The sequence below is a fragment of the Girardinichthys multiradiatus genome, chromosome 12 (genome assembly GCF_021462225.1).
Source record: "Girardinichthys multiradiatus isolate DD_20200921_A chromosome 12, DD_fGirMul_XY1, whole genome shotgun sequence".
Lineage (NCBI taxonomy): Eukaryota > Metazoa > Chordata > Actinopteri > Cyprinodontiformes > Goodeidae > Girardinichthys > Girardinichthys multiradiatus.
In genome coordinates, this window is record NC_061805.1 from 14,344,182 (window position 1) to 14,369,563 (window position 25,382).

The following is a 25,382-nucleotide window of genomic DNA, read 5'->3' on the forward strand; positions in this document are numbered from 1 at the left end:
CTCGTGAACAAGACCCCGAGATACTTAAACTCCTCCACTTGAGGCAGGAACTCCCCTCCAACCTGAAGAGGACAAGCCACCCTTCTCCGGTTGAGAACCATGGCCTCGGACTTGGAGGAGCTGATCTTCATCCCAGCCGCTTCACACTCGGCTGCGAACCACCCCAGTGCATGCTGTAGGTCTTGGCAGGTCCTTCCAGTTCCACTGGGGACCAGCTTGGAAGAGGTCAGTTGTTGCAAAGCGGGGTTTTATTCAAACAGTGACGTCACTGGAAGTCTGCTGTTACTCCTGTTCCTGGCTATGCTGGAAGCAGGTTAATGTGATTTATTTTGAAAGTTCCAGAAAATTTCTTAGTGGACTTTAATGTTGTAACCCATGGCCGGGGTCCCAACAACAGACATTACTACTACCATGGATGGGTACCTTTGACATTAGAAACGATACGGTACCAATACCCGGTACCTGGGAATCGATACCGGCACGCAACAGTACCAGTTTTTGGTACTTTTGAGTCTGTTTATGTGGTAATGAATGTTAATTTGTTTACTAATAAAATCTAAAATGTTTTCTATTTAGATATGTATTTCCCAATATATAAACTTTAATGAATATATCAAAACAACATCCAGCTGTTTGTAACATCTCAGTTGTTTTAAACATTTATTCTCCCATGTTGCTGGCTGCAGACATCGAGTATCTAACGGATGCAGGGGTGCCAAAAGTGATCTGGTCACCTTAACATTGCCTTAAGACTGGCTTTTCATGTAAACCTAACTTAGTGGAGTATGAACTCTTTCTTATTTTCGATTTTTATGGTTTTATGCAGACATCTCCGCAGGAGGAGAGACCACATCTACAGGTTTTGATGCAGTTTCCCAAAAGCTCCCAATGATCCTCTTTACTCTTGTGTTCTGACATTGTCTACTACACTATCAATGCATCTTCTACTTTTTGTATATTTGTTATTCTAATAAATACATTTTTTTACTGAAAACATTTTTCTGTTTGTGCTGTAGATATTTGAAATAAGTTTGGTAATAAAAGAAAAATAAGTGTGTCAATTAGTGTTTAGTAGTTTATGTAAATGAATCATGCTGCTGTAAAGCAACAACCATGGCTAGATGCAGGTTAATAAAAAATTTAATATAAAATAATTATTTAAACTTTTCCTGCTTTTGGATCCAGTGCAACACAATGAATAATGGGAGGAATTAATCAACTGTATAACTCTAAAGCTGCTCATCTTCTACTATAATTTGTTAGCTTAAGCAAAAAAAAAAAATTTATTTGCTAACAGTCTTTTAACGAGAGTAAAGTCATCTGCTGGACTCAAGGTGTAGTGTTGTTTTCCTTCGTATACGTCCCCATACAACTTTCCCATATTTCATCAGGCTGATAGTCGAAATGGTCCATGGCCTTTCTGAGCAGTAGATATAGAAGAGATCCAAATGCACAGGATTCATTTTACCTTGGTAAAACAAATCCCGGGGCTTTAAATCCCAGGGCTTTCGATGGAAAAAGGGCTTATACTCAACTATTCAATACAGTTTTTACCAGTCAGTCAGTCATTCATTTTCTACCACTTATTCCATAGTGGGTCGCGGGGGAGCTGGTGCCTATCTCCAGCAGTCTATGGGCGAGAGGCAGAGTACACCCTGGACAGGTCGCCAGTCCATCACAGGGCAGCTTACAGCACCTGGTATTCCCAGGCAGTCTCCCATCCTACTACTAACCAGGCCCGACCCTGCTTAGCTTCTGAGATCAGACGAGATCAGGCATGTTCAGGGTGGTATGGCCGTAAGCAGTTTTTACCAATCAAATTAAAAACTTATGCCTTTCTCAACGGTTTTAATAAAACATTTATATGTTGTTAAATATTTGTTCTTTGTATAAAGCCTCAGTAAATGGATAAATGGATCAATAAACAGATAGATGGGTGGATAAATGAAGAAATAAGAGAGAAACAAGATATGACTAAATAGGATGTAAAAGGTGAGTTTTAATTAAACTAAACTAAATCTGTCCACGTTTGGCTTTGGACTCCACATCCACCATGGCCTGAGATATGCGTTACAATTTTTTTACTGTGTGCCTAATTTATTTTGCCGAGTGTCTGCTGAGGTCTCCACCTTTTTTCTTCTTGTTTTGCGTGTCCAGCCTAAATTCAAGTACTGCAATGAGAAGAGTTCTCATATTGCCTACAAATTTCAATTGAAACTCCCCAGTGTTATTAGAAAATCATGTTCATTTTAACCTTTACACATAAAGGCTAGAGTCTTTGCATTATTAAGTTAGAAAAACAACACGCCTCCTGACAAAAGCTCGGAACAACAGGCTACAGAGGTGGGGCTCATTAAAAATAACGAGCTGTGGGGCTGAGACCCAGCCACATCCAGTGTCACACACCTTATCACAGCACTATTTAAAAAATGCTATTAAAAGAAGCTTACCAAGGAAATCATAGGTCAGTCAGTCAGTCATTTTCTACTGCTTATTCCATAGTGGGTCACGGGGTAGCTGGTGCCTATCTCCAGCAGTCTATGGGCAGGAGGCAGGGTACACCCTGGACAGGTCGCCAGTCCATCGCAGGGCAACACACAAACAACCACACTCATTCATTCACCTAAGGGCAATTTAGAGCTACCAATTAACCTAACAGGCATGTCTTTGGACCGTGGGAGGAAGCTGTAGTACCTGGTGAGAACCCACACATGCACGGGGAGAACATGCAAACTCCATGCAGAAAGACCCCCGGTCGGGAATCGAACCCAGGACCTTCTTGCTGCAAGGCAACAGTGCTACCAACTGTGCCACCGTGCAGCCGGTGATAAGATAATCTATTTACAGTAATGTTTACATAAGTGTGTAAATCAAACACTAAATGAAGAAACATTAAAAATATGTTTCAGGTATCCAATTTATTTTGTGTCTTTAATGTTGAGGTGGTTTTGCAGGAAGTTCACCTATGAAGATTCCTAAGATGAGTGAGCAGTCTGTAAAACAAAATACATATGAAAAAAGGACAAATATTCAACAACATTGGTGTAACGTTCACCTCATGAAACAAGACAATACTGTCACGATCCACCAGTGTTTGGCTTTAGGTTTTTATTTGTGTTTCTATTTTCATCACTTTTAAGTTCATTATTAAGGTTTTTAAAGTTTGCGCCATTAAATTAATTTATCTGTGTTCATCCTGCCTTATTAGTTGATTTGTTTGTTTATTTGTTAGTTTCGTAGTTTATTTCTGTTTTAGTATTTGTCTTTCTCTCTGATTGTTTCTTTGTGTCCTTGGTTACTTTCATTTTGTCTTGATGCTCAATTTTTATTTTTTCTTAAAATTGAAATTTTCTGTGTGTTTGTTCAAACTACTAATTAAATACGACCTGCATCAGACTTCAGTGTGAACGGTTCATGACCCCAAACCGACCTGAATGCACAGAAGGAGAATGAAGGCATCATATAGCATCACACTGTTTACAGAAGTAATAATGATCGTCAGCGTCTTTGTGTTAAATTATTGAGCAATAGGAGCAATATTATGACCACATCATAAGAAGACAAAGAAAGGTACAAACAAAGAGAGCACACTGTAGTACCCAACCCAAGTAGCTAGGTATTTACCCTTCGGTAACATGATAATCCTATGGGGGGGGCCCTGGGAACGTTAGTCATTTACTAATAAACTAATATTGGTAAAAAGGAGAAACAATACTAAACAGGTTTTACCCTCTAAACTTAATTATGATTTCCAATTATGGCGGTCCATTTAACAATATGTGAGCGACTCTGATTTAAAAAATAAATTTCGGAACAGAAATATAATTTTACAACTGAAAGTGAATGTAGTCAAACTGATTTTTTGATACAAAAAAAAGATTTCAAAATAGATTTCTAAAGCAAATGAAATTTCAAACCATTAAATTTGGTTACAGTTTGGTCAAATACATTTTCAAATCAACACATTTAATTTCGAATTACATGAACACAGATTCAATCTGCTCAATTCAAATTCAGTTTCTGATGGCTCAAGTTTCTGCCCATACCACATCTCCCTCAGTAAATAATTTCTGGTTCTTGGCTGGATTCTTCCACTCGACTTTCATGTACCCTGTTACCTCCCATGTGCCTGTTTCCTTCGTGCTTCCTTGTCCTGCTTGTTTATGCTTCCCATGGTCCATGTCATGTTCTCCTTGTGTTGCACTCTGTAACTTTGCTTACTTTAAAGTAAATTGTTCGACTCATGCCGCTCCCAAGATCCTGTGCTTTTCCCCAGCTCCAAAACCGCATTCCTTGACAAATACACAATATTAGATAATGAGGAGGAACAAGATTTTTGCAAAAAAATTAAAATCTTAATTTGTATGTTTCCACATATAGAGTTAAGGTTTTACAAATCACAAGCTATTTTCTAAAGAATCTGTAATGGGTGTAGCTAAATTCAAGTCAAGGTGCTGCTATTCATACTGTTTTAACTCCTCTGAACAACTGTGTTCCACTTAGATATATGGTTTCCACTACAGCCACTTAGGGGACAATAATGTGCTGGGTTATACCCTTTTTATTCAGAAGAAAGGATTGCTCACCAGAATATCACTGAAGTTTTTGTATGTTTCTTGTTCCTGTAAGTTTTTTTGACCTACATGCAGAAACTCCAGGAGACTAATTAGGTTTTAACAGTTTATTGTAGAAGGTTGATTTTGAGCTGGATCTAGAAGTCTTCAGCGATTCGGTGTGGAGCGCCACTGGGGAAAAGAGGGGAGAACGTGGAGTAGACATGTAGGTTAAGAAGTGAATAGATGAGAATAATTGTCTGCTTACTGGTGAAGGCAATGATCCAGGCTGGGAGGAGGCACTGAGTCTAGGGTGACTTTCTGAATTGATCGGTGTGTGGAGCGGTTCGTTAGAGGGCGGACCGGTTTTCAGATTGGAGCCAACAAGGAGCCTTGGCTGTTCTGGACGTGGGACTGAGATCCAGAAGGTTATTGTTTAAAGCAGCGTGGGTCAGACGCATGAGCTTCGTAGAGGAGGTTGACCAGGAAGCATCTAGAAGATAACCTTTAAAGAAGGAGAAGTCAGTGTTAGTTCTTCAAAGTTTTACATGATCATAAACATCTCTCAGAGGGCTAGAGGTACCACTAAAGTTGACACTAAGGCATTGAATGTCCGGCAGCCAGCTCCTTCTAAGCTCCACTAATGATCCTGATCACTCACAGGTGCGAAGGACTGCAGCAGCTCATCTTCGCCCACCCACTAAACCTGCTATCTCAGCGAGACAAAAGCACACACAGACAGCAAACACATGGATTACTGACAGAGAGATGCACCATCCACATTGGGAAAACCCCTGATCTCTTCTCGCTATGTTTATTTAAAACAAGCTTCTTTCTTTTTCTAGTTTATCTAGTTCATCTTAGCAGAGTTTGGTTTGTCAACACAATTTGCATGGAGACTGGAAAAAAACTATAAACAGACAGAGTAATAACTACACGTGGGGCACCATCTTTCTGGAACATTCACAAAGGATTGTTTTTGTCTGATCTCTGAACCCAACAAGATGTCATACCATTTACTGTCACAACAGGATGTGTCTTTACAAAATTAAACATTGATGTAGATGACAAATGAGAGCATACACATTAAATAACCCAACATCCACACTCACGCTCACTTTTTCATTTTCAAAATAAACTAAAAAAACAATGTTTGTTACATTCCACATATATATTTTTTCACACTTCATTAACAGTTTTTTTTCTGTTGCTGGCTTTTTCAGACAATACTCCGAAATCATATTTCCAACATTGAATGTTGATCTCACAAAATGGTATTTGATGAACATGTCTACATCTCCACTGACATAATTTTTTGTCAACACTGTGGGTCCCTGATTATCCTCAAAGAGCTTTGGTGGTAAATCTTTATTGTGGAAAAAAATCATATTATCCAAGCATTATTATGACAAAGATGATTAAGTCAAGTTTCCGCCAGTGTTTGTCCAGTTTCACAATGTACTGGCACAGTTCTTTTATTCTAAAGGACAGAGGGGTGTCAAAATATTTACAACCTGTGGGAAATTAACTTTTTAGTAAGTTATTGTGAGGACTGGCTTATTGTTTGTCTATTCTGTTACAGTTGCAGAACCAGACCCAGAAGGTGACCTTCACAGTAGCAGAAGCAGTCTCACCCAAAGTCTCACAAGCTTAAGACAATAAAGACATAACATGAGTAATTAATTAATTAATTACATCTCTATTTTGAACATATAACAAATGTTAATTGAAGAAAAATAAAACCATCACATTAATGTGATGAAAAACCATGCCAGTCAAGCATCTTAACTAAGGTATAACAGTAATGTAGTTGTAATGCTCCAGTCAAAGTTCAGAGCTCAACTTAAAATGCTGTTGTTAGACATTAGAGAACTTATGTATTATAGAATGTTTCCAAAGTTCAATTTACTGAAGCAAAGAAGATTGGAGCCTAAATTTGTCCAGAGCGTTGCGAAAGACTGATAAAGTCATCTAGAAAGAGACAAATTTAAGTTATTTTTCCTAAGATTGGTACTACTCACTCAATAATGAGGTGTACTTAGTTTTTTTGTATGAGTGTTAACCATGGCAATCTTTTTCCCATAACTGTAGTACCGCACATCTATAAAAAAGGCAAACATATTGCCATTTTTGATGAGGAGCATGACGGCAAATTTGACAGAACAAACCAAAAGCTTGAATCTAAAGCTAGACAGCTAAACAACAGGATTCCACAGAAGCAAACATGAATGGACATGTGGCATTGCTGATTGAAGTGTCGTAATATCATTAATGTGCTGGTTTACATGTGACGTCATATTGCCATTATTATTTAGTAACATTCAACACCTTTGTAGCATACTTTAGAAAGTTCTTTACTCAACTTTAAGTTGAAAACTATTATCAACAATATGGCCCTGGTCTTCAAAGATCCCAAATAAGGGGCGCTAAATTGCTTGTGCAAAAAAAAAATTGCACGTGCAATAAGTGGTCATGTTGGTGCAATCTACAAAGATTGCACGTGCAATGGATAACAAATGCAAACGAGGTGCAGACCGCCCTATTTAAAGGAGAAAATTGCATGTGCTACTGGCTGGCTGTTAGTGCCCCCTGCAGATCTGGAGGAAAAGGCAGTCAGATCCTCTCTGGCGCTTGAAGCATGCAGGGGTTGTTGCACAGCATCATTATATATGATCCAGTTGCTGATTGTGATCTTCTGTTCTGTTCCGTTCTGCTCCTGCTTTTCTGGACTGCAGTTTGTTGTTGCTATTCACAACAGCAGGTTTGTCATCTCAGCCTCTGCCCTGACAAGTTTATTTCTCCTATCTGTTCATTTCCGCAGGGTGCCTCTGAGTGTATATTTTGTGCATGGAGAGGCCTGAGTTTGAATTTGTTCTGTGAGCAGATGCTTTATGTTTGTGGTCAGCCCCAGTGTGGCAAAACCCACATCCTGCTTCACCTTTAATCAGAATGATGGATTACAGGCCATTGCGCAGGAGGGCAGAGCTGTGTCCAACGTAGCGTGCCCTTTGCCATCTGGCCATTGGTGCACGCACACAAACCTTTTAAAGATGAGTCCCTAGGTCTTTAAATATGGCAAATTTTACAGCCAAATAGCCAAAAGGTCCAACTTGAAATTTCCACCTTAACTAGGGTAAAGGATTTATTGCAAGCAAGTGAACATAGAACTATAATGGGGCATTCAGACCGAGCGCGATTCCAGTGAATTTTTCGCCTCATTTGGGTGCTGTTGTTCACCTGACATTTTGCCAGCAATTCGCTTGGCCAACGGGCAACAACGCTCCACTCGCTTCACCGCGTCATCAAATAGGAGGAGCTTCTATCTACTGCTTGCTGGTTTCAACTCAATATGGGGTGAGTGACAGTGCTTTATTTATGAAAAGGCGAACGTCGCCGGCACCAACGTGCATGGGTTCACAAGATTCTCCAAAGACGGAACCAGTTTGGAGATAGCCACCAGAAGAACTGCCAAATTGTTCTGTCCACATCTTCTAAATATAATAAAAAATGTTGTGCCTAAACATATGGATGAGGACCTCCAAAATACTCCAGGCAAGAGCTGATATGACAACAGAAGGTAGCATGGTAGCCATAAGTATTGAATAATTATGTAGTTAAATAACAACTGATCAGTGACCTAGAAATTAGGCTTGCTGACATATCTAAAAATGAAATGCTTATGAATGAAATATCACTTCCTACATAAACATAGATGTACCTTGAGCAACTGCTGTGATTTTGGTGCTTGTATGACAATTTTTGTACTGAAAAGAAGACTATAGCCACGACACTAATTGACAGAAAAGTTCAGATTTTTCAATTCCAGCGAAATTTGCTTCACGTCCATTGCGGGTTTCACTTCACTCAATCCGCCCTACTCATGCTGCTGGCATCACTAGAAGCGTGTCCTTCGCATCACTTTGCTCCTGAACGCACCTCTATATAGGGATAACACGTAAATCACTCGCTCCAGTCAAGTCATTCGCGTTCGGTCTGAACGCACCATAACAGCTAGTGAAAGCTTTACCTGATGAGCAACTACAAATAAAGACTCTTAAGGTGGCTATAGTTTGCTAGTGTACTCATTTAGTTATGTCATACTAAATAATTGTTAGCTTTACTAGAAATAATAAATACAGCGAATTAAATTTACACTTTAAAAGATACATACACACAATAAGTAAAGTTTTCTGAAATGGACATTCTGATTTTCAGTACAAATTGAACAGAAAGTTAAGGTTTACATTGATTTACTTTGTCCATAATATGTGCTGATGTATTAGCATGTAAACGGAAGGTCGATCAAAAAAGGTTATGTGTGAAACAAGTGCTATGCCTAACACCTAGAATCCAGCTAATCTTTTCATCTCGTTGTTTGTAGTTAAAATATTCTCATTTTTAGATTATGTTACACATTTGTGACAGTTCTCCTTTTATATTGTTCTTAAACCCTTAGAAATTTCCGTAAACACCTCCGGGTGGTAGGCAGCCGCAGGGTGAAGGTCCAGAGTAAGTCACCATTTGTATGAGTGTATCTAGTGTATCTATTTGCATGTGTGTCTGTTGATGTCAGTTTGATTTGCATTTGTCTGCTGTGATTTTTACCATAACATCAGAACAGATGCTTATCACTCTAAATTCATGCTTTCTGCATCGAGCAACAGTACAGTCATGGCCTGAGGTCTGGGCAGTGGGATAAGTGTAATGTTTTGTGCCTAAAACATTTTTAGAATGTTCTACATGTTTCTATTGTTACCTGAAGAAAAAATGAAACATTTTAAGTATGTAAAGCCTCTCGTTAGCATTTAGTCTACTAGCATACAAGTTTCGAAAGTTTCTTGTTTGTAACTTTTGTTGGCTTCTGTTTTTCCACCTGCTTTTCAAGAAGTGACCAAAGGTTAGCAATGGATCCAAAAAGTTCAGTCCCTTTTAGCTTGTGGGAAAGTACTTCCATCCACATTTGAAGATGCAAAGATCTTCACCAAACTTCTCCTCTCTTGAGTCATTGCAGAGTTTTTTGGCAGAACTGTGACCGGATGAGAAACAACACAGGAAATATATCAGGATGACATAGGATTCATGGTAGTTCTCACGATTCTATATCTGGATAAAGGATTTTTCAAGATGTCCCAAACAATCCTTGGTAGAAGGATTTTTCGAAGAAAATAACCTTGTAACCAGGTCTTTTTGTGTCAGTTGTTGGAGAAAACCCCTCGCCTCTCCAGATGGATCTTTTATTCTGGAAGCAAGACTGGTAGTTAGCAAATAATCACAGGAGGATTAAATGTAATCATTAAAACTCTATTAGATCAGAAAGTATAATAACAGATTGTATGCATACAGTGGCCTTTTTTGCTCCACTAAACGCAGTCAGCTCCTTTGAAGCCAAAAAGGATAAAGAGTAGAGTGCACACAGGAGGGGATGATAACTTCTGAGGTATGTGTTTTGCACAAAACTGTTGAACCCCATGCAAACCCGAGAGGTCACCAGTACTTACGTAGAGGGAATGCAATTCGATCTCCTCTTCCTCTTTCACCTGAAAAGAATTCTTCTAATACCTGTTAAAACAATAAACATATGGATTTTAATAACAATATTCCCACACCTGCTTTCTTCTTTCTGCAGACTTGTTAGCCTCTCCCTGATACTAGACCAGAGTCACCACCCATACTCCCAGTATGAAGTAAGCCCTGCACTGGTGGCATTATAATATGGAAAAAATTGAGTTGGGAGGAGAGGTGTACTGACTTTTCCTGTTGTTCTTCACTGCAATGGAACCTTTCACCTTGAAGCTCCCTATGATCCAGAAAACTTGTTCTTTTAGTTTCCCAACATGTGAGGCAATTTTGAAGCAAAGTGATAATGTCTACACACACTTGTTTATTAGACATATTTATCACTAACATCAGAATGCAGTGATTTAGAGCATTTTTCTCCATCTTTTATAGAAATCTGCCTGCTAATAAAAACGATGGAGTGATTTCAGCTGAACTCTGTCGTAATTTCACATTTGGTGATCATTTTGTTCCATGGAACAAAGGCACTGAAAATAGTTTTTGTTTTGAAATGAATGTTTTTAAGTCAATAAAGCTATTTGTATTGAATTTATACACATCAATCTATACAAAAATCTAAAAGTGTTGTTGTTGGATGCTCTAGTTTGGAGAGCATAACATGTCTGTCACTGTACAAATTTCTGGCCATGACTTTTACTTCAGCATGTTTCAGCAGACATTTTCTATGTGATAAAGTTTGTATTTGAATTAGGATCCTAGTCCTTCCTAATAAAGACACTTTGATATCAAGCAACTTCAAAGTGTCTCAACTTGTGTCCAGTATTTGTCTCTTTAAGTGACTATTGTGTCATTCATATTGATTTTGTTTTACAACTTCAGGTCACTTTTATTTGAAAACATGTTATTCTTATTTGTAGGGATTTTTTATTTTTTTTATTTAGGTTGACCAAATCTTTGTATGCTACATTGCCATTTAAAGCAGACAACTGACAATTTTGATCCCTTTCACTTAGGTTTAAATTATTAACAAAAGTGCAAAGCAATTTTTTTCCCATTGTAATCTGAGTTAATGGAAATTTTGTTGACTAGGAAAGTTTTCCTAACCTAGCTCAAAGGCTCATAGTAACGTAATTTAGGAAGCAAATAAATTTCTTGGATTTTCTAAATGGCTTCTGCCAGCAAGAGGCACGTGCAAATCTAAACTGTCAAATGTTTGAGTTGCGTGGATTCAAAAGTTTCACCCTGTCTTTGTTTTACTACACACTGTCGCGGACAGGTGTTATTGACCTTATCCAGTATATGCATTCTACCTTTACCATCTGATGCAAAGTGGATAGATGAATCAGTTCATCAGCAGTTTTTATTCAAATGCTCAATTTCTCTAAAGGGCTTGATGAAGAAAAATGGATGCCATTCAATTACTGGAGAAGTGTTCATTCAAAGCCATGCTAAATTATCTTTATAAGATATCATATATATGTCAAGTTAGCCAATGGGGCAAACCCAGCAAAAAGAAAAAAAAAATTTGAAATGAATCAAGACCTAATATGGATGTTTTTATCTGTGTCAGTCTCCATGATTGATAAATTATTTTTATTAATCTATAATGACCCACAATAAGTAAATTTCTGTTACTTACTGTAAAAATTATTTACATGACTGTTTAATCAATCAATTGAGGCTACTTTTCTGTTAGTAGAAATCTGTTACAGATAAAAAGACAAAATAATTTGGTAAAATATCATTTCATTAGTTTTAGCATAAAACAAATAAATAATAACTTTACATCTCTACCCACTTGTCCTGTGCTAACTGTGTTAACACAAGACCCAGAGCCCAGAGATATTTGAAGAACACTTAATTCACTTTAATACTGCAGTTCTTTTGTGTGCTGGACCAGTATGCTTACAGTCATTATTGATAATTATGTGTGAGTGATTCTCTTCCCCCGACCCTGCCAGCCTTCGTTGATCGCCGAGCCAAGAGCTTCAGCCGCTCATGGAGTGACCCAACTCCCGTCAAGCCAGAGTCTATTCATGACTCCAGAGACAGTGAGTCCATGTTCTTTCTTTCAGTCGGTTACATTACTAAGAAGTACTCAGAAATACAACCTACATGGTATACACACTTTCTCATTTAGTGCTCATAGACACATGGTGCAGTATTGATGTACACTAACATTCCTACCCCTAGAACGTTTTCATCTTTTGTGCATTAAAAGCACAGACTTCAGTGCATATTTATGTGATAGACCACCACACAGTAGAGCAGGATTGTAAAGGGAAGCAACGACTGAACAAACAATTTTACAAATAAAAATCGGAAAATTGTAGCTTGCACTTGTATTAAGCCCCTCTGCCTCAGTACTTTGCAGAACCACCTTTCACTGCAATAACAGTTGCAGTTCTTTTGGGCTATGTCTCTACCAGCTTTGCACATTTAGAAATTGAAATTTTTGCCCATTTCGCTTGTTCAAGCTCAGTCAGACTCCACAAATATCTAATTTGATTTACGCATGAACCTCCACCCCCGTCTTACGTCTCTTGCAGTCTCTAACAGATTTTCCTTCAGGATTAGCCTGTATTTAGCTACATCCATCTTTCCATAAGGGATTGGTCCTGCTGAAGAAAAAGTGTCCATCTACTCTATCACTTTAGTGGATCTGCCATGTCTTTGTAGGTTTACAGTTGTGTGAGATATACAAAGCCTGGGATATCATTTTTTGACCTAGCTCTGCTTTAAACTTCTCCACCGCTTTATCCGTGACCTGTCTGCTGTGTTTCTTGGTCTCCATAAAGCTGTTTGTTTACTGATGTTCCCTAACAACCCTCTTAGATCTTCACAAAACAGCTGGATTGATAGTGAAATAATTAAATATACAACACATACAATTTCGAGATAATCCATCAAAAATTGTGGTTGGTAATGTGAAAAAATTTAAAACATGTTTAACAAATATGAATACTGTTGTAGGGCACTGTATGCTTCAAACTGACCTACATGCACACAGGTCACACATGCGATCACACAGAGCCACAGACTCATAGTAAACAAATGTTCACTTTAGCCCTAAGAGGAACTGACTAGCACATGCACCGTCCTGTAACTCTCTGTGATTCTTGCCTTTTCAGTGTTTTGCTCTGTCTGGCTGCATGCATCAACCACAGAGCAGTTTTCATCCTGCAGCCTGCTATCCATCTGCCTGTTGCTTGGTGTCATGTCTGTGTGTGGCTGGGTGCATAAGGAGACTGCTGTTGTGTTGCCTACTGTTTTATTTTAACTCCTCTGTTCCTCCCCTCTGTGCTGGAAAAATGAAGTAACAGGTGCAATGCTTTTAAAGGGTGTACCCTTATCTCTGATCCAGTTTGTGTGTTGTCCTTTCATCTCACCCTTTGTTCCTGTGTGCGAGCCAGGTGGGGAGCTTCAGACCTCCTCAGGCACTCTAGATGAAGGGCTTGATGAGGATGCTCACTGGGAGGAGGAGAGAGAGATGGAGAAGGCAGCTTGCGAAGGAGAGGATTTCATCCAACCAAAAATCATGGTAAATAAACGTTCATATTTTCCCAAAATGGGCGGTTGTCCATTTAAAACCCAAAGTCAGGAAGGTTTTAGGTTTGCATCAAACATGACAATTCATAGGAAGTGGTGATTCTTATATTTACTTTAACTTTCATTCATTATTACCCCAACATATTTATTGTATTTATGAAAATAGACTGTATTTGCCCCATTTCAAATTGCATCTGTTTATGCTTTTTGTCACACTCAGATGTTTTAGATCATTAAACTAGTTTTCAATTCAAAATTAAAAAATACTTCATTGATCCCCGAGGGGAAATTAGAATTCCAGTACAACCCATCCAGACAGACAACATGACACAAGACATGGGGGGACGGGTCACTGAGGCTTTGCTGGGGAATAAAAACCATATTTCACACTTTATCCTTCGCAGGACACAGTTTGAGATGGCAAAAAGACCTCAGCACAAAGAAGCAAAACATATACGAAACAACATCATGGTTGAAGGTGGTGTGAGGGGTGCATATGTTTATCTTGAGCATGTGTGTGTGTGCAAGTGAGTGTGTGCAAGTAAATCCTTGAAGCACTGTCACAGAGACCATTGTCCTTGATGATACGATGGAATGTTCATCAACCGGCCACAAAGTTCTGAGCAGGTCCACAGATGTCCTCAGGGAAGGGAGGGGGCAGAGGGAGCAGAGCGTCATGTTTACATAACTTCCAGGTGAAGTTGAAGATAGCCAGCCATCAAAGGCCATACAGGGGAGCCAGATTCAGATAACAACAATTGTTTGGGTTAGGCTGACTCTTAATTTTCTGTCTGCCTTAAGAGTCTCGTTGTTGCTTCTCAATTGCAAATCCAAACAGCCAAATTCCAGATCCTTTCTGCCAGATCCGAGCAAACAACTTTCTCCAAGATTTATCCCATTTCACCCCTGAGTCCAGGAACCGCAACCTGCCTGCGATCCTGTGTAAGGATCACATCCAGTCTGCAATTCAGCTCACGTAAAATCTCAGTCCGAGTGCTGATCGCTGTGCAGATCCCATCATACATGCCAGGCAGCCTTACAATGGCCAGAACAGCTGCCGACATTTTTTTGAATTTCTCGATATGCCAGGTAACCGCCAACTCCAAAAAGCAGAAATCCTGTTATCAAACATCCAATTGTGTACACATCTTTGACATCCTAAACTGAAAATATTGACAGACACACAATCCTCCACTTCTGTCAGGAGTCCATTGTGTGACAAGAGGGTTCTCCTTCACCGTCTTCTCGTCAAGAAAATTTTATCAATTGCATTGAGAGTTCAGCTGACCAAATCCATAACTCAGAATTTTGGAAGATATGCAAAGAGAGGCTCCAAAAAGAAAGACAAGACAGAGAGCTGAAGCAGGGCAGATATGGGAGTGTGCGGGAGACAGAAAAAAAGTGTCCTCCTCCACCGAGAGCAGAAAGAAAAAAAAATGTACGTTAATAAAAATAGCTAAAGATGTAGGTGGTAGTTTCAGGGTCTGGGTCTGCTTTGCCTTATTAGGACCTGAGTGACTTGCTGTAATGAATAGATCTATGAACTCTGCTTTCTACCAGAAATTCCTGAAGGAGAATGTCGGCCATACGTTTTTGACCTTCGGATCAAGTACAATTGGAAAAGCCAGAATTATTGTTTTGAAGTGGCCTAGTCAAAGTCCGGTCTTAAAAGCTTTTGAGATTTTTGTGCATGACTCTAAGGAAGGTGATCTTGTTCAATAACTCTCCATTGGGTCTGAATTGAAACAATTCTGCAAAATTCTCTATCATTGATATAAAAGTCTGACTTTTTTCTGTTGAATAACAGAGCATTATATTATTACACGTTATATTTGTCAAAGTTGTGCAACATTTTGGCAATTGATTTGTTGTTGTTTTTATACACTCCATAATTACACACTCTTTGGGTTAATGATTACAATAGAAAATGTGGAATCCTTAAAAGGGACCTATCCCAAATGTTCGAAAGGAAGTATAATAGGTCACCTTTAAAAATAAAAACTGAAAAAGCAGAATTACACACTTCACTTCTTGAAAGCTAATGATATAAGTGTGTTATTATTTCACAGCTCATATCCTCCAAGGTGCCGAAGGCCGAATATGTTCCCAACATCATCCGGAGAGACGATCCCTCCATCATTCCTATTCTATATGTGAGTAGTGACTGTTGATTCACTACAGGCCCAAAAGCAATTTGAAGTTACTGTTGGATGATGTGCACTGACTTATTATATTGCTGCTATTATTCTTTGCAAACATGTTTAAGTAGACACACAATTGGTGTGGCAACACTGCATCATTGGAAAACATTGTAACTTGTATTTAAAAATGATCAGAGATGCAGCAAAAAAATCAGGTGGTGACCTGACTTTCTCGGGTATGAAAAGAAACCATCTGACATAGGAAGTCTGGAAGCCTTGTGGACATTTCATCCAGGTTCTGGTTTCATTGAATTGGTGAAGAAAAAAAACCCAGAGCCAACTTGCAGCTGAAAGAAGGAAGACTGAATGTGACTGAATGTCAGAAGGTGGATGCTGGACCAAAATGCAGACAATGGCGAGGGAGCCACAAGTAAATAATGCAATTTTTAATAAAGACAATAAGAATTACAAAAGTACACGACAGGATCGTGGAGACAATGGGCAAGGTGCAGGCAGCAAGCAGGGTAGATTATAGGATGAACCAGTGGAGAATAATGAAACCAAGGAGTATAAAAACTGAGGTAGGGTGAAGAATGGACCAATGAACACAGAGAGTTAATCAGAAGGGAAAGAGAAGCAGTTGGTGGAAGAGGGGCTGAAGATAATTGAGGGATGGTGACTAATTAACACAAATGAGCATGGAGTGCAGAGAGGTAACAGAAAACATCTGGGTGAACAGAAATAAGTAAACAGTGAGACTACCAAAAGAACTTAAGCAGGGAGAATAAAGATCTACAAGAAAATACAAACTAAAACATCTAACCTAGAAATCCAGGAGAGTAACAAACACCTAAACAACAGAATCTAATAAACATGAATAAATACCCAGTCATTTTAGTAAGACACTTACAAACATAAACTCAGTCAATCATAGTCTAGTTTAGTCAATGATTTAATTTGTCTTGGATGTAGCGGGGCATTTCATTTATTGCTAGTTGAGTAAAAAAACTAGTGTATCCACTTTCCTTATAGTAATTTATTGTCTGCTTGTTTTATGTTTCGATTTGTCTGGCTTTTTTGAAGTAGTTTGAACCAAGGAAAAGCAATAGAATATCTAGAAGTTTTAAATAAACCTTAGTTTATTACTGTTCTTTGAAAGATGTTTTGGCCACGATTATGATTAAAGTTTACAATTTTTAGAATGATGTTTTAAAAAACAGCCTTTTTTCATTATCAAGCCAACCTTTCTAATGTATACATTGCCAAATTTAATGAAATTTTCTTGCTGGTTGATTAAATAGTAATTCAGTTTGAATGTTCTATTTATAGGACCATGAGCACGCCACCTTTGATGACATCCTTGGTAAGTGCGAATGTTTCTGTCCGAATATTAATAGAGGTGAAAATGACTTGTTGTAAAAGTGCAGAATGTGAGGTTGGATTAAGTTTCAGTTGGCTGGAGCACAGAGATGACTCATTGTTTTTGTGCTCTCGTGTTTGTGTGAGTCTCTTGAGGCACGTCCAATTTATGTTTCTCACCATGATAGCTGAGTGAGAAAAGTGACACCTTTCTTTCTCCCTCCCCAGAGGAGATAGAGAAGAAGCTGAGTGCCTACAGGAAAGGCTGCAGAATCTGGAACATGCTCATTTTCTGCCAAGTGAGTGACAGCAGCGACAGATTGGAGATATACAGGGGTTGGACAATGAAACTGAAACACCTGTCATTTTAGTGTGGGAGGTTTCATGGCTAAATAGGACCAGCCTGGTAGCCAGTCTTCATTGATTGCACATTGCACCAGTAAGAGCAGAGTGTGAAGGTTCAATTAGCAGGGTAAGAGCACAGTTTTGCTCAAAATATTGAAATGCACACAACATTATGGGTGACATACCAGAATTCAAAAGAGGACAAATTGTTGGTGCACGTCTTGCTGGCACATCTGTGACCAAGACAGCAAGTCTTTGTGATGTATCAAGAGTCACGGTATCCAGGGTAATGTCAGCATACCACCAAGAAGGACGAACCACATCCAACAGGATTAACTGTGGACGCAAGAGGAAGCTGTCTGAAAGGGATGTTCGGGTGCTAACCCAGATTGTATCCAAAAAACATAAAACCAAACCACGGCAGAATTAAATGCGCACCTCAACTCTCCTGTTTCCACCAAAACTGTCCGTCGGGAGCTCCACAGGGTCAATATACACGGCCGGGCTGCTATAGCCAAACCTTTGGTCACTCATGCCAATGCCAAACGTCAGTTTCAATGGTGCAAGGAGCGTAAATCTTGGGCTGTGGACAATGTGAAACATGTATTGTTCTCTGATGAGTCCACCTTTACTGTTTTCCCCACATCTGGGAGAGTTACGGTGTGGAGAAGCCCCAAAGAAGCGTACCACCCAGACTGTTGCATGCCCAGAGTGAAGCATGGGGGTGGATCAGTGATGGTTTGGGCTGCCATATCATGGCATTCCCTTGGCCCAATACTTGTGCTAGATGGGCGCGTCACTGCCAAAGACTACCGAACCATTCTTGAGGACCATGTGCATCCAATGGTTCAAACATTGTATCCTGAAGGCGGTGCCGTGTATCAGGATGACAATGCACCAATACACACAGCAAGACTGCTGAAAGATTGGTTTGATGAACATGAAAGTGAAGTTGAACATCTCCCATGGCCTGCAAAGTCACCAGATCTAAATATTATTGAGCCACTTTGGGGTGTTTTGGAGGAGCGAGTCAGGAAACGTTTTCCTCCACCAGTATCATGTAGTGACCTGGCCACTATCCTGCAAGAAAAATGGCTTAAAATCCCTCTGACCACTGTGCAGGACTTGTATATGTCATTCCCAAGACGAATTGATGCTGTATTGGCCGCAATAGGAGGCCCTACACCATACTAATAAATTATTGTGGTCTAAAACCAGGTGTTTCAGTTTCATTGTCCAACCCCTGTACTTCCATAATGTTGCATCATGTTATACTTTGTGGTAAACTAAGCTTCCAGTCTAACTGATAAGAAACAGAAATCACATGATGCAGTTTTATTCATTTTATTTTCTTTAATTTTATTAAATAATTTACAATATAAATAAAACATTTTTATTAATTATATTTAATTTGTACATTAAATTAGTTAAAAACCCTATTTTAAACCATAGCAAAATATACCTTTGGAAAGTTATTGGAAGCTAGGGCAATGCAGCTGTTAAAAGCACTAGCTAATAATATAAGACATGGATTCCAATAAAACAAAAACTATAGTACAAATGTCTAAACTGTAGATTAAATTACATAAAATTCTGTAATGTGTCTATCCTCATTATATTTATTAATTAGAATAGACTGAGGAATTATGTCTGAAGAAAAGTGTTTAGATACTTTCACCAATTAAATCTTTTACAGTAGTTTAGATTTCTTTAAGGATCAAGTGACAATAAAAGTATTTACATTTTCATAAGTCTTTTTGGATATACATCTTTCACTGCATACAGTCAAAGCCTCTCACACACAAACACTGCTCTGAACTGATAAAAATGTATTTCACTACACCGCTTATATTAAGCAATTGTAACACTAAACAGCACATCATATGTTCAAAACTATTGATAGTTATTGAAGGTCTCATGGAACCGAACGTGGAGAAAACATTACATTGCAAAAGTAACAATTCCAATTGCTTCAATACTTTTTGGGTTCACAAACATACATAGAGCTCATCATCATCCCAACAAATCACAGTTTTAATCACAATATTTGTTTTCTCCCTTATAAAAAGAAAATATACAACAGCTGCCCATTCATGCTGCTCGTAACATGTCAGCTGTGCAACATTTTCAAAAGTCCACTTCATCAGTAAGAGTAATGAGTGACACTCCAAAAAAATACTCGTCTTACTTATTACTTTGTTTTTTCTGTTTGTTCTAACACAATAAAAAAGCCACAGTCAGTGTGAAATGGGTCTATCCTAACATTGTTATCTTTTCTCAGGGTGGTCCGGGTCATCTTTACCTGCTGAAGAATAAGGTGGCCACATTTGCTAAGGTAGAGAAAGAGGAAGACATGGTCCAGTAAGTGTTTTTTTTTTCTAATACTGAATAAGCACAGGTTTTTGTATCTGGGTTTTGACATCGAAAGTTACAGGATTACAAAATTAATGGGAGAAAAATATGCCATAGGATCTTGCAGAGAAGTTCCATAATTATTATGCTCTCAGTAAGGGAGTAATAGTCTGTTATTAGTCATCAGTCACACGGTTGGAGCTTTAGGTTCAGTTTTATTTTGAAGTCAAAACAACATTGACACATTCAGTCCACATGTTTAGCACATCTTGATTTAGTTTAGAATTCAGCAAGGAACTTTCCTGTTTTCATTGAGTTGCTGAGCCCCATTTTTATTCCAAGGAGGCTGCCTTTACTGACATTACAACAAAATACTAGCAGAGTTCTGGGTAAAACAGTTTCCCCTCAAAGCCTTAAAATGACACATTTGCGGCTTATTGGATTTTGGCTCAGAGCCCACTTATGTGAACTGCTAGTGCACACTGAATACAAGACTATAACAAAGAATATGAAAAACAATGTGTCCCATCCCATGTAAGTCCACATGAAGAAAATGTCAGAAAAAGAGGCTAAAAGTTAGACGTATAGGGCAAAGTTGTGGCAAAAGAAAAAGGAAATACAGCTGAAAATAAACAGACAAATTAGGAATCCGGATCTAAAGTATTTTGGATATAGTCATCTCGGGACATTTTACAAAACTGGCAGGTTCAGTCATTCAAATATGTACAATCCTATTCAGTCCAGATTTATGAATTTCAAGCCCATTCTTTCCAATATTGTTCTAGCTAACAGCCAGGTGAAGTTTCATATCCAGTTACATAGATATTAGGACCAACCTGTGATAGCATGACACAATTCGATTTAATAGTTCATAAAATACCAATTAGTCAAAGGTCCTTTGCTTAAAGAAACCATCAGATTCAATACAATCTTCACTTCGATGTCCTCCATCATCCTGAGCAAGCATGTGGGAACAGTAGACAGGAACTACTCCCCTCTATCAGGAAGAAACCTCCAGCTGAAGTGGGCTTATTACAGATTGTTGAGGACATCCAGAAAACAACGAATGCATGTGACAAATGCATGTACTAGTTTTTTTCTGGTTGACTCTGGGACATAGTGGTCTTACCTTTAGTAATATTTGAGGTGGCAGTCAAAGAATGGTGCCCTAGAAGCTTATTTCAATCCAGTAGGATTTAAATTACATGCTCCGGTCAATGATCACACCATGCTTCTTTACATTTGAGCTGGAGCCCAAATTAATGCCAGTGTTTTTTTCTGAAATGTTCTGATCTAAAGACAATAACCTCTATCTTGACTGATCCTGTATGGTTTTTACCTAAACTACTAAAAAACTAAAACAAAAATAAACCTTTAGTGGATTATAACTAGTTAAAAAATAATGCCACCAAGTTGCTGGTTTCCCCTATTTATTTCAAATTCTTGTATTTCATAATCTTTTCATTTAGAAGAACTGTACATGTATAATGTTAAAATCAGAAATGGATTTTTCTTCCCCCCATAATAAACGGATCAATTTAGAAACCCGCATTTGCTGATAGGGAGCTCCAGTCTGACAATGCCATGACAATACAACGACAATAATCTATCAATATGCTGATCCAGCATGGGGTTAAGAAATCAACTATAACTTTTTGAAATTGTTTCAGCTGAGACATGCTTGATGTCCTAAGAACCTTCATCTGGTGTGCTTCTGGTCCCACGGCCGGCCTCCAGGCAGGCTGCTTCTTTGCCGACACTGTCCTCCTGAACTCTGGGTCTCGCCAGGATGACCTTTGAGTCACCCACCTGAACCCTATTTTGTTTTGTTTTCTGGCCCTATTTGGGTAGTGTTATTTTTCTGGCGCTGTTTCCTATACATTTTGTTTCCTGCCCACCTTCCCAGCAATATGACAACAGTCAGGAACTCTGTTACCAAATATTTAACAATGCCCTGGTCACGTGCCCAAGCCGATACCTTGGATTTGGACATTCCTGATTAAAATGTGAAGACAGTTTAAAAACAAAAACAAAGAAATGGCTGTACTCTGGAAAAACTGACAATGTTCTCGAGGAAGTTTTTTAAAGCCATGTGTCTGAAAACTTTGTGGATATCAGCTAATTTAGTTGAATAATGGTCTATTCAGTGTGAGATAATAACACGAATGCCCTTTAGATTCTGTTGAGCAAAAGAAATTCCTGAAGGTTGTTGGCTAAGATCTCCCGATACATGGTCCCAATCCATCCTCCCCTCAATACGGTCCCCTTTTGCAGAAAAGCATCCCCAAAGAATGATGTTTCCAACTCCATGTTTCACGGTGGTGATGGTGTTCTTGGGGTTCTCCTCATCATTCTTCTTCCTATAAACACGGCAAGTGGAGTTTAGACCAAAAAGCTCTATTTTTACTCATTAGACCACATGACCTTCTCTCATTCCTTCTTTGGATCATCCAGATGGTCATTGGCAAACTTCAGACGGGCCTGGACCTGCTCTGGCTTGAGCAGGGGGGAGTTGTGTGTGCAGCAGGATTTTAATCCATGGAGGCGTAGTGTGTTACTAATGGTCTTCTTTAAGACTGTGGTCCCAGCTGTCATAGTGTGGTTTGCGGGCGGACCAAAGTGCAGACAAGAGCTGGGCAGCAACATGTTGTAAAAGGTTTTCAGTTTTATTTCCAGAGGTTTTCAAAGAAACCAAACAAGGCACTGCAGATACAAACAAAAGTCCAGATCCAAAAAACTTACAAGATAGGTTCTGCAGGAACATGGAAAAACTCAGCACAAATACATGGGTTGAGAACGGGGTATGACAAACACAAGGAACCATCAACAAACAATGACACAAAACCAACTAATATACTGAGAGATAACAAAGGGCAGGTAATCGGAGAAAACAGGCAACAGGTGTGACAAGGAGGCAGGGAGGCAGAAGGAATAGGTGAAACAAATACAAAGACTGAGCATGGGCAAAGTAACTAATAAACAATAAACAGAAACACAGACCAAGCAAACCTATAGACAAAGATAAATAATCAAATGGGGAATGAGAAAACTATAATAATCATGACTAAAGTAAACAGAGAAACTAGAGGGAACATAGGAACAACAATAACAACCTAAGAACAAACAAAGAACCCATAAAGAAAACCTGAAACAAACCTAACCACACTGACTGAATTAACTGGAAAGGAAACAACCATAAGGAAATTTAATGAAGGAGGAGAACAACAAAACACCAGGAGGCAGTAGAGGGTACAAAACAAACTAATAAACTTAATAGAAACATCTAGACAAAATAAACCATCACAAGAAACCATAAAACAAATTCCAAACTGTCACTCCGTGACACCAGCTCTCTTCAGGTCACTGACTAGGTCCTGCCGTGTAGTTCTGGGCTGATCCCTCATCTTCCTCATGATCATTGATGCTCCACAAGGTGAGATGTTGCATGGAGTCCCAGACTGAAAGAGATTGACCATCATCTTGAACTTCTTCTATTTTCTTATAATTGCTCCAACAGTTGTTGCCTTCTCACCAAGCTGCTTGGCTATTTTCCTGTAGTTCATCCCAGCCTGGAGCAGGTCTACTATTTAATCCTTGATGTCCTCACACAGCTCTCTGGTCTTGGCCATTGAAGAGAGGTTGGAGTTTAATAGTGTGTGGACAGGTGTCTTTTATACAGATAACAAGTTCAAACAGGTGCATTTAATACAGGTAATGAGTGGAGAACAGGAGGGATTCTTAAAGAAGAACTAACAGGCCTGTGATTCTTATTGGTTGTTAGGTGATCAAATACTGATGTTATGCCATAAAATACAAATTAATTACTGAAAAATCACACAATGTGATTTTCTGGATTTTTGTTTTAGATTCCATCACTCACAGTTGAAGAGTAACTATTGTTAGGATTTATGATTATTGATTATAAATATGTATCAACAATTATGATTAAATATCATAATTAGAAGAAATAAATTCTAACCAAAAATCCTTTCCTCTTAATAAAGATCAGAGATACACTCTGGTGATGTGATTATTGTGCTCACAGCACTTTATAATTACCATAAGTTAATTATCATTAATAATTAATAAATATTAACCAAAACCACACCAAATGTCACTGTGTTATCAACCATTTCACCGAATGGTGGGATTCAAACCTTCTCTTGACAGATAATCACTCTTACACAAAATAACACAAACGCTGTCTCTTTATCTATTTGAAGATTTATTAAACCAATAGTCTCTCTTACAATCAAACTATTCTGGTCCAACAGCGTTCATCTGACTAATCATCCACTATTCTACAAAAAGGGGTACACTAATAATCAAAATTAAGGATATGAGTAGGAGGGTGGATGGAGATCACACCAGCAGTGTATGGACAACACAACAATTTGGATTAACTTGGAAAGATGATCAAAACGATGGAACTCAACGATTTCCGCAGAGGCAGCGCCTTCGGGTGCGGCTTAGCTCATCAGCATAGTCATAAAACCCCCCAAAGCTGGAACTGCGTGAAACACAAAGGGCCAAAAACTGTAACACAATGAGCTATATACAAGGCTCAGTTTGTAGCTTCAGGATGCTTTGAGAATTTACTTTAACCTTAACTGAGTCAGCGCTCAGTTGTTAAAAACATAGTAAACGCTTCTGGGTTCAACAGTGTTAAACAGCAATCGGAAACGTCCGCAGAACTTCAATACAGCATTGCATGCAAACATACAACTTAAAGCACATTGAGTTAAATGAATAGTGATTCTAAAATCACCCTAACTATCCTACTTTATCCTGCCCAGGCAATTTCTATAGAACCAATAAAAGGAACGGGATTACTTGCTGTCGTCTTCTCTGAGCAGCAAGCAGAAGTGGGTCTTTGTTTGGGTTGTGGCGCAGTGGGTCTGCGTGTAACGGTCTTCCATCGGGATATGAATCTTTGTGATCTTCTTGTATCAGACAGATTTTCAGCTTTCAAGCTCTTCCGGGAATGGCCAGTGTGGAGGAATGTAAACCTCCCCGTGAGCTTCTATCTCTCCAGTGATTGCCCCCGAGCGTAGCGGTTCCCTACGGCTGGGAAATGGCGCTTAAAAGTTTGTTTCCTCTGTTTTTATAGCTCTGATGATGTCAGCTTCGATGTCCATTGTAGCGACAAATGCTGAGCTGCACATGTCAAACTGAGCAGCCCAGTCGGTGTGTCTGACCAAAATGGATGACCCCAACACCATGATAAAATTTAAGACTTTAACATGCTTTGCAAGTGGAAAAACCTGCAAAATCGGCAGTGTATGAAATACCTGTTCTCCCCACTGTACATAAAGCAAAACTAGATATAAACAAAATTATTGGCAAAAAAAAACAATTCCTAGTACAAACACTTAATATAAAACTTTAAAAATGGCAATAAATCATGTGGCTTTTTAACTAACAAGCTTTCGATGTCTGTGAGTCAGATCTCCTCCCTGCCTATCTCGGGTCCAGGGGGGGCTGGTCTGTGGCTCTTCACACTCGCTATTGCATATTTTTGTGGAAAAATCTTTTATACAGAAGCTTGCTCACACTTACACCCACA

General features: G+C 38.9%; 1 protein-coding gene, 1 long non-coding RNA gene and 1 other non-coding gene across 6 annotated transcripts in view; 1 reads left to right on the top strand and 2 right to left on the bottom strand.

Moving 5' to 3' along the window:
- nsmfb (NMDA receptor synaptonuclear signaling and neuronal migration factor b) overlaps nucleotides 1-25,382 on the top strand; it is a 107,102-nt gene that overhangs the window by 47,626 nt on the left and 34,094 nt on the right. For all 3 annotated transcript variants that reach the window (XM_047382406.1, XM_047382407.1, XM_047382408.1), the window contains 7 exons: nucleotides 9,010-9,062; nucleotides 12,032-12,121; nucleotides 13,484-13,611; nucleotides 15,689-15,772; nucleotides 17,090-17,123; nucleotides 17,348-17,418; nucleotides 19,746-19,825. In XM_047382406.1, coding sequence (XP_047238362.1) covers nucleotides 9,010-9,062; nucleotides 12,032-12,121; nucleotides 13,484-13,611; nucleotides 15,689-15,772; nucleotides 17,090-17,123; nucleotides 17,348-17,418; nucleotides 19,746-19,825 — 540 coding nt within the window. The remainder of the gene's footprint in view (nucleotides 1-9,009; nucleotides 9,063-12,031; nucleotides 12,122-13,483; nucleotides 13,612-15,688; nucleotides 15,773-17,089; nucleotides 17,124-17,347; nucleotides 17,419-19,745; nucleotides 19,826-25,382) is intronic.
- LOC124878648 lies at nucleotides 1,685-1,803 on the bottom strand. The gene has a single exon (XR_007040834.1). It is a non-coding gene; the product is annotated as a 5S ribosomal RNA (ribosomal RNA).
- LOC124878456 lies at nucleotides 4,667-5,282 on the bottom strand. 2 transcript variants are annotated; one of them, XR_007040776.1, is made up of 3 exons: nucleotides 5,137-5,282; nucleotides 4,822-5,058; nucleotides 4,667-4,745 (listed from the first exon to the last, which is right to left on the bottom strand). It is a non-coding gene; the product is annotated as an uncharacterized LOC124878456 (long non-coding RNA). The 2 variants fall into 2 exon arrangements; XR_007040777.1 differs by lacking the exon at nucleotides 5,137-5,282 and having other exon boundaries at nucleotides 4,822-5,123.